The sequence below is a fragment of the Alexandromys fortis genome, unplaced genomic scaffold, assembly GCF_014885135.2.
Source record: "Alexandromys fortis isolate MF-2015 unplaced genomic scaffold, M_Fortis_MF-2015_v1.1 scaffold_207, whole genome shotgun sequence".
NCBI classification, from domain to species: domain Eukaryota; kingdom Metazoa; phylum Chordata; class Mammalia; order Rodentia; family Cricetidae; genus Alexandromys; species Alexandromys fortis.
Window position 1 is genome coordinate 54026 of NW_026068106.1, and position 10373 is coordinate 64398.

The 10373-nt window shown below is 35.2% G+C and overlaps 1 protein-coding gene across 7 annotated transcripts in view; it reads left to right on the plus strand.

Annotated features, from left to right (window-relative positions):
* The window catches only part of LOC126489692 (cysteine-rich secretory protein 1-like), a 59234-nt gene that overhangs the window by 31603 nt on the left and 17258 nt on the right, over window positions 1-10373 (plus strand). For 2 of the 7 annotated variants that reach the window (XM_050124111.1, XM_050124114.1), the window contains exon 2: window positions 4456-4526. In XM_050124111.1, the coding sequence (XP_049980068.1) occupies window positions 4458-4526 (69 nt within the window). In that variant the 5' untranslated portion in view covers window positions 4456-4457. Of the gene's footprint in view, window positions 1-4455; window positions 4527-7513; window positions 7631-7892; window positions 7995-8672; window positions 8764-10373 lie in introns of all 7 variants that reach the window. The other 5 variants (XM_050124113.1, XM_050124116.1, XM_050124112.1 and 2 more) reach the window with 5 other exon arrangements.

Here is a 10373-nt window from a genome sequence, read left to right on the forward strand (position 1 = left end):
GAATTTAGAGCAACAGCTCTCAAAGGCAATGGGGTATAGTAGAAGAGAGAGAGGTAGAAGAGAACATATCTCAAAACACAGAAAAAAAATAATAATCTCTGATGTCTTATGGCATACAAAGGGGTCACCATGATGACTTGATAGACATATTACAAATAACTAGGAGATGCAAACTATAAGGTGAAAGCATGAAGTCATAAATCATAGTTAACTACCTTGATTTTATCATTTCATATTGTACCCATGAATTGAGTTATCATACATTATCCCATAGATCTGTAAATCTAACATGTATGTTTTGAAGGGATTGTCTTCAATCATTTTGGTTGAAATAAACTAGATTTCACCTAAATACATATTGCTTTCTAGATTTTGGACATCCTGTCCAGATTCATTCCCTTCCATACAGCTTTTTGCTGAATTATGCTTCCTCAGCAAATCATATGTACTGAGTTACAAGCTTTATTAGCATACTAATGAAAATAAATATACTAAAGTCAAAGAATCAGTTTATCAATTTAACTTTCCAACCAAAATTAAACTGTATATTCTCTGGGGTATACAATTAGGAAACATGAGTTATGAAGATTAACATTTGCTATAATATTGTCAGTGAAGAAAGGGTAACAAAATAGTGAGAAATGAGGAAAAAGTATATTGACAAAGAACCCCAAAGCTGCATCTCAGAGCTATATATGTACTACTTGTGGTTAATTTATTCTCACTTGTTTATCAAAAAAGATTCTTAACATCATTGCTTAAGAAATTTTCTGTCATTTGTCTGTCCTGCTTTAATTTTATTATGTGGGAACATTCTTAAAGACAATAAAACATTGTGTGAATCTACACACGCACATGATACCAAATTGATATATTGCTCAATGTTGTGTTCAACTTCATTCAACCAGAAAATAAAGCTAACACTAGGGACCTTAAAAATATCAGAAGGCTCTGGGGTTCTTTGCCTATATACTCTGAAAGGCACTATCCCATTGAATTTGCAAAGGAAAAAGACACAATTGTTTTCCAAAGCAATACTACCCAGCAATTAGTTATGGATGCTTTGGATTTCTGTGAAGGAATCTTGAATTCTCTAGGGATCATGAGATGTTCAGGAAGACCAGAAGCTGTCAAGTCCTCTTAGCTGGAGTCACAAGCAGTAGTGGACACCTGAGATGGGGGAAGAAAGAGAACTCATTATTCTCTGTAAGAACATAAGATACTCTGAACCACTCAGTCGCCTCTGCAGCCCCCTTAAAAGAAATACAGCTCTGATGAGATGAAAATGAATTGGTTCAGAGCTTTCAAACAATCTATTGAAAATATATAGATACATTATGATACTAGATGAGACCAAAGAGCTAGTAAAATTCTCTATTGTTTCTAATAACCATATGCAGAGTCACTGTATGATGTCAAAATTTCAATTAGATGACCAACAATAAAATCTAGCATGACAGATCCTGTGTCATACCTTGTTAACCAAGGTGTGCTTGTCCAACCACATTGGGCCAAAACAGGAACTAGGTAGAGTACAAATAGACAGTTCCCACTCTTGTCTGTCATCAGTTTTTTCTTCCAGGCGGGACAAACACCTCATTCTGCTCAGACACCAGCAGTAACACTCCTTTATTTTAAGCTGAATCTCTTGATGCCAATGCCTTTATAACTCATCAGCAGCAAAATTTCATAGTTAATAATTTGCATCAGGATTGTTGCTGAGCCGTACTGATAATTTTATTAAGAGCAAGTGTTTTTATTTAATCTTGAAAAGCTAAGTATACATGATTTAAGTACCTTATTTGTTATCTGGAATAGATTTTAACAAAGATGTGGGAATGATTTTTTTTATTCTACAGTCAAAAATAATGCCTATGGCTTTTCAAAGTAGTTGTGTTAGAGGTATCTTTACTAGAACTGTGATTTATAAGTGCAGCGAATTTTCTGTGCACTGATGCAAATATTTTTAGATCTTAGATGAGAAGGTGTGCTTCCTCACAAATTTACATTGGGAAAGTCAACCTTATAGCACTGAACTTGAAATAAATGTGCTATTGGTGATCATCAGAAGAATATATAACTGGTTCATAAATACATTGAAGACAAGCAAAAAATAAAACATTTCATAGTTCTGATCATAGGTAAATAGAGTCACGTAGCTTGTAGGTTTTTTACATGCATAAAATATGTGTATATCTTATATGACACAGCAGTTTCCCTCATAGATATTTGTGTTTGGTGGAGACAAGAAATGTTTCTGGAGAATATTAAGATATTATGATACTACTTAATGTCAATAAAAGTAGAATTATATGACACTGGAGAAGTTTGTAATCCCCAAGGGCATATATTGATGCCTTTCCCCAAATGCTTAAACTATGTACTCAGCAAGTTGACATCTGAACCTACAGTGCCTTCAAAACTGGCAAAACTCCTGATGTTGTATCAAAAGCAGTCAGGGTTATGCTAAGTGTCAATCCTGAGAGCTGTTAGATAATAGAGTGCATGTGGCAACCCTTGAGGAACTGGCAAATTGCAGAAATGTGTGTCAGAAATTTCAAGTATGGTAGATCAGGCACAGTTCTAAATTCTAGTGCCATTGCCCAGAAGAGTTTAGGACGCAGGGGTGTTATTTCTTGGAAAAATGAAAAGGAAAAAAAAGAATACTTTTCAAGAATTGACAAGACTGTTATCCTTATATGACATTTGTCCAGATTGTGTCCATAATTACATTTAGCAGTCTTGTAGAATTTATATTCTGCATTGACTGCTTCATAGATTCACTTAGCAAAGCAAGCTAAGTGTGGATTACACATTTCATTGGAATTTAGAAAATATTGTAGGCAATACTCAGGAGAATATGACTAGTTATCATGTGATTCTTCCTGTAATGTATTCACCCCCACATATCTCTGTGGGGGTTTGACTGACGTGTTTCCTTGTGTACATAATCTTGTAATACACCTCAGTCTCTGTCTCTCGGAGCTTAGGGCTTTGAAGCCACAGAGACCGTGCTTACGTTTCAGCTGTATTCCCTGAATTCTCATGACACCTCAGTATTAAATCTCTAATACTGAGATTGCTCATGTGTAAGTGGGATATTGAGTCACAGTATCTGCCTACCAGGTTTTTATGAGTTTTAAAGGAAGCTAATAGAGAGTCATGTAACAAGTGATATCAAACATAGTCTATGTTGTTTTGTGTGCCTGGATTAGGGTAAAGAATGCTTTGGAAAGTTCATTGAAAACTATCTAATCATGCACTGTATTTTATCTACATAGACCTTTATTCCTTCTAGAAAAAAGAAAACTTTTCTCACTCATTAGGTAAAATCATTAAAAGCAAGCTAAAGGTGCTGGCAATTTGTCTCAGTAGAGTGTGCCCTTGCTATGCAAACATTTTAAGGCCAGATGGTGTGATCACATGCTAAAAGTTTCAGTGCAGGCAGAAGGCATAGATGGAGAATGCCCAGAGCAAGCTGTGTAGCCAGACTAACTGAAATAATGAGCTTTGGGATCCCTGAGGGATCCTGTGTCAACTTAGAAGATAGAGTATTTAAGGACTCCCAATGTCTGAACATGCATTCTTATACAAATACTTTCAAATGGTACACATTCAAGTGTGTGTGTGTGTGTGTGTGTGTGTGTGTGTTTTACTTAATACCTTTAATAAGAGAATGCATTCCAAATTATATAAATTGTTTTTCCCTATTTTTGAACATGGCATTAACTTATCCTACATTTACCATTATATATAAAATATGATGAGGAGACTTTAAGGACTGCAGGTTCAGTCTTGGTATTATTGATCAAATTTGATAGCAAATGTAAAATGTATAAAGACACTAAGGCCATTGACTTAGCCAAAACAATAGAGTTGTGTTTGGTAATATACAGATATGTCTCAGCACTTGAGACTCTCAGGAAACCTTGTTAGTTTGAAGCTACACTGGGCCAGATAGTGACATCTTTTCTCAAAAAGACAACAAAATAAAAACTTTGAATGAATGAATAACAAACAAACCCCATATAATGGAGGAGGCATATCTTAAAATATCCAACAAGGGTTAATCGTGTCATAGTAGTGTCCTGTCAAGGTGATAGATGAGAGCTTTTATTACTCTTGGAAAAACAGAGGAAGAATTCCTAAATTCCTAGAATCCCATGAGAGGACCTACGTGAATTAAGTGTGACAGAGGGAGGAGAAGCTAATTACTCAGAGCAATCATAGGTGCCTGCTTCAAGTAGGCTCTATGGTTTGTTCCTTATTGCATGGGGGGGCACAGGCCTCTTGATCTGATTTTATTATCATTTGGATGATATAAATAGGAGGTCCTCCTTTCTATAGGGGTAGTGAATCTGGGGTATGGGGTATTCCTCCATATATTCTGCATCATTCAGAACCCACTGTACTAAACATAGTAATGTCGGTCTTTTTCTCCTCTTTGTTTTCTAGACATGACATTATTCTCATTGTTGTTGTTCCTGGCTGCTATGCTGCCCCCATCTTTTCAAGATAACTATGAGGTATGGGTAAGGTTTAATATCCTCTCAGAACAGTTTAGGCAACTATGAAGGCTAGGAAGCTATCAGACCACTCTTTAAAACTATAAAAAGCCAGATTGTGGAGTAAGTCTCAAAGGACTCATTGATAGTTTAGAGTGGTTGACACTATTTTTAAAACTATGTCGAATGACCTTGTAGCCCTAAGCACAAGTTAATATTAAACAGAGGTTAAGGTCATGGTACACATGAATGAAACAGGCATACATTTATTACACAAAGTAGATATTGAAGATAGGGCTGGATGCAAATATAATACATTTTGATTCAATGTCAATTAAATTGTATTTTTGTTATAGTTTTTAAGTAGAAATATTGATATTAATTTAAAACACTTTTTTCTTTTTAATGAGTTCAAGAAATTAAAATTACACATGATATTTGGGTTATATTTGTATTGGAATTTTCATGTCTGTGGATTGATTTCTTAAATTTTCTGTTCCATGAGCCGTTATTATTTTCTTTAATCCATTTCAATGTGCTCCTCATAGACAACTGATATTATATTCAAATTTAGCATGGCTTCAACTTATTCATTTCTGTATGTAACTTTCATAGATACTGTTTGAGAAAATTATAACTACATTTACAATTTTAAAAGTTTGCTACAATTGAGACGATGATGATGCTTAGCAACATTTGCTTAGAATGCACAAATCCCTGGGTTTCATCCTTGCAATGCACACACACACACACACACACACACACACACACACACACACACACTTAACACACAAGAGATGTTAAGTACGTCTACTATGCAAACCATATGTATGTACATGAGGCAAATAGTAATTATTTATAATATGTTCTTATTTTAGGTAATCCCAGATGAGGTTCAGTCATCTTCTTTCATGATCGAGTGTGTAGGGCCAGCAAAGTTACTCTCCTTTTGGTTAGAAAGCTATTAAAATAGGAGGATTGGGCATTGCTGTAGCCTTCATACACTTCTTAGGCCTCTGCACTGGAGACTATTAGAATTCCTCAAGAGTAGGGAGTGCCCGTAACTGGTTAAACCTGTTTTCAAATATAAGTTATATGTCTTTTGTTACAATAATCAAATTTGCAATCTTGAAACCAGTTGTTATCTAGGTGTTCTTTCAAGCTGTTGGCATCCCCAGTTTCTTTTTTGAAAAAATAGCATTTTATGGCACTTTTGAATCATCTATTCTCCTTCCCTTCCCTCCCCCTCTCTCTTTAGTCTACTGGTACTTTTTTATAATTGTCAAGATCCAAATAGCAGAGATATTCAGAGTCCTCTTTTATGAATGAAGGCTTCTTTGAGAGCTGCCATGAACAACTGATTCCTCTTCAGGTGTCACTTACTATTGTACCTCTTGGCTTTGCTTTTTGGTGTTGTAATTATTAGGTCCTATCACCTATCCAATATAAACCCTCAAACAATTTATTCTCACATTTCAGTGTTTCTAGTATGTTTTTATTTTTAATCTGTACCACTGCCTCTTAAGAAATATAAGCACACTTATTGTCTGGTGGACTTTTTATCTTCCATGGAAGGTAGGATAACAAGCAGAAAATAATAATGACTCTCTCAGAAGCTATATATTTTGTCTTTAGAAATGCAACCACTTTAAGTAGGTATTCATGTTAAAATGGAATGTTTGGGGGGAGGGGCTGGAGTAGTTACTTGGGGGACACAAGCCTTTACTACTCTTGCAGAGGACCATTTGGTTTCCAGCATCCACCTGAGGTTACTTACACTCACCTTAACTTCAATTCCAGAGAATCTAGTATTCTCTTCAGACCTCCATTTGTATTACAGTCATCTACATAAACTTGAACACAAACATGTTTGCTTCATTAAAATATATGTATTAGAAAATGATGCCAATCCCTTAATAAATAAACATCTGGGAACATTCTTACTTTACATTAAAATAAAACATGAGAATTTGCAAGCAACAACTTTAACATGAACGTCCTTTCTGCCTTACAGAGCAGAGGTTGTGAGAGATCTCTTGGCATGAGACTCTCAACAGTGTCTTCAGAACGTAAAATATTAGGGAGAGATGGATATGTAGTAGACACTGGCAATGCAGTTGACTAGACCCATAGTGCAATGGCTGCAGAGTTTTATGGGAGTAAGTATTGTAGGAAGGAGAAACAATTTCTCCCAGCAGGAAGATAAAATATATGTGAGGGTCTGTCCATCAATAATCATGCTGTAACATCTTGCTCTTCCCTATAAAACAGTACATTTTGGAGTATATTTTTACCAAAAAAAATGGCTCTTACATCTCTGTCAACTCATAGTATCATTACATTTTCCTGTCCCACACAGACACAAATATGTAAATTTGAATATTAGCATCCGAGTTAACTTAGCTGGCTTACTTCTGTTCACTGAAGTATAAAGTCAGAAACATTCAACTGTTTTCAGGAACTCATTGTCTCCAAATTGACAGGATATGAGATAAACCTGTCTTGAGAGTGACCACAGAAACCTGTCACATATAAAATTCTCATATTGTAATAATGTTGAATGCATACATGTACTAGGTCTGGGCCTACACATTATCTCACAAGAGTCCAAACTCCTGGTAAGACGGCCAATGCTTAGTAAGATCTATTATGTGTCTTCTTCCTTAACACTTCCTTGCTAAAATAAAAATGAGTCTGAATGAGTTAAGTTTCTCTACTGTGTATGGCTATCATCACTGCTCTCTCTTAAGTCAAAATTGACATATGTAGGCATCCTCAGAAAAGTTTTTACTTTGACATGTCATGAATTCATTTATAGTCTGAAAATTCTGTTTAAAGTATTTCTTATGAAAATGTCATAGATTTTCTTAACATTAATTATCAAGGTTTAACAGCTAACATATTCATGAGTCCTTTAACAAAGACCTTCATTTATCTTATCCAACTTAGTCACCTTTTTGTGCAACTTTAACAGACACTAACATGACTTTATGCTTATTTCTCTTTAGAAACAAGACTTTGCAGATTTGTCAACCACTACAGAGTCAGTTAGAGACGAGATTTTATTCAAACACCTTGAACTGAGAGTATTGCTTGATCCACCTGGTAGTGACTTACTGAAGATGGTGAGGACTCACAGCTGGACACTGCATCTGGAGAGCTATGTTTGGAGCCTCCAGATAACACTTGGCTTCTCCTGTGTGCTTTAGGAGGGGCTGCCTCTATTCTAGCATCTCTTTTTAACAAAAACAAAAGTATTCAATTATCAAGGTTTAACAGCTAACATTTTCATGAGTTTTTTAACAAAGGCCTTCATTTATCTTATCCAACTTAGTCACCTTTTTGTGCAACTTAACAGATACTAACATGACTTTATGTTTATTTCAGGATTTGTCAACCACTGAAAAGTCAGTCCAAGAAGAGATTGTAAACAAACACAATGAACTGAGAGGTTCGGTTAATCCACCTGGTAGTGACTTACTGGAGATGGTGAGGACTCACAGCTGGACACTGCCTCTGGAGAGCTATGCTTGGAACCTGCAGATAGCACTAGGATTTATGAGGCACCTTCTTACGGCTGTAAAAATAGTCTTAGCACTTCCACGTGGTTAGTGCTACTCGTAGAACAGTAAGCACTCCAAGTCTTCAAGGGATCCTGTTGTGATTTCAGCAAGTCATCAGGCCATTAAATATTTTAGTATTTCTGATGACCTTAGGAAGACTGACTATTTGTATTTATTTGGTACAGAAAGGGTCACGTAAAAGTGGAAGTAACTTTGGACATAGATTATGAAACTACTAAGAAGATCGAGAGAGGGTGGAAATGGACTATAGAAGACACAGAAAGAACTAAACAGAACATGTGTGACATCAAAGGAAGGTTAGGAGTGGGAGGGCGTGAATGAGAGGATAAGCAGGATCAGGAAGATGGGGGAGGAAAATATGCAAAAATAAACTTATTAATAAATGTTGTAATGAGAGTTAGTAATATATATGCTACCATAAAAATTTAGATATATTCTATATTATATATTGATTATGATGACAGTCAGAAGGTGCCTACCTTTTTGCAATGATAAAAGTCCTCATATCAGCCTGTCTGCAAAGATCATGTGACTTTGAGGTCTGAGTTTTCACATGGCTGTTTTCTTTACTTTTCCTCTTTAGAAGTGGAACAGTGATGCCCAAGTAAATGCACAGACCTGGGCAGACCAGTGCACTTATCAACATAGTTCTCAGGAATCCAGAAAAATCAAAAGTATGTATACTCAAAATTACTTATAATAAAATAGAGAATAAAAGCCCATTTTATATCATGCTTAAAAACATTGTAAATAAATGCCTATTCTGACACTGCCTTTCAAAAAATTTAAGTATCTCTGCCTTTTAAAAAAGTTAAGTATCTCTGCCTTTTTAAAAAATGTTAAGCACTTCTGAAAGGCTCCCTCCATTCTGTGCTTGTTGAATGCTTTATATTTTACACAAACTGTCTTTCATGATGCCAGCTTTGATCCTTGTGACCAGATCACAAGTGAAACAAGGTCTGGATCATTGCTTTCTCTGTTTTGAAGACGGAAACTGAAGTCTGGATGAAAATAATTACTAATTAAGATCTTATAAAGGAAATTTAAAACTGGAATCTTTTATTTCACTCTTTTTTTTATATATATGCAAGTGTGTCTCTGTGTATTTATGCACATGTGCACTTATGTAAAAGTGCTTCTAGAGGCCAGAACAAGGAGTCAGATCCTATGATGCTCACAGGTCACAGGTTGATACAGTGTTGCTGTCACAGGTGGTTGTAAGTTATCCAGTGTGGATGCTATGAGTTGGGTTCAAGTCTCCTGAAATAGTAAGGTGCGCTCGTACATGCTCAGTCATTTTCCCTGGCCTCTGAAATCATAATTTCCATATTTTAATCTAGTATCTTATCTGTACACTATGAGTAGCTGAACGATACATTATGTTAAATTAAAAATAAACTATGAAACATAATCTTCACATAAGGGTAAAATGATGACAAAATAAATAAATGGGTAATAAGATTAAATATTTCTTGAAACATTAAATATGATCACCTTTTTCTCCAAATTAAATCTAGTAAATTAATCACCTCTTTTCAAGGTTTTACAACTTAGATATTCTTAATTTAATAACACAATGATTAAAATTTAACTTTAAAGGCTACAGTTAAAGTTTAAAGTAAATGTTTATTTACAGAGCTTGGAAAAAACCATTAAACTATTTTTTAGGGTTAAAGATATTTTCTCCCATTTTCTGAAGAAAATATGGTCCAGAAATTTTAATTTCCTAGTTAAGACATTACCTATAAACTGTAAAAATATAGTCCCTTCTCGTTTTGTTTGCTTTGTACTTGTAGTTTTGAAAGAATGACTATAAAGAATGCTCACACAGAATAAATATCCTAAATATGTAAAATGTTTATATAAGAATCTCTAGGAGATTACAGGAGAAAAATGGAAGGTGCTAGTCTTTGTCTTCTCTATGACTGCAAATTTACATTTATTTTACATGAGACTCACTCACATGTGAGTGCACACACTTGTGTGCGGATACACACACACGTATCGAGAATTTAAGGTGTGAATAAATGAGATCAAAGAGAGAAGCTACTGAGGAAAAAACTTTCCTACTAAGTGCTTATGGTGTTCAGCACAAACATGTTGATACCTCTGGCTACTGTTCAGCCAAAAGTTCTTTAGGTCTGAATCATGCTTGTTATGTTATTCAAAAGGAACTGCAAAAGATGACTTTAAAGAACAGGGATCCCATTCGTGTGTGTGTGTGTGTGTGTGTGCTCCACTTTTTTCTCTATTGCTGTCTTCATGAGTGGCCTATTTTTCCCCC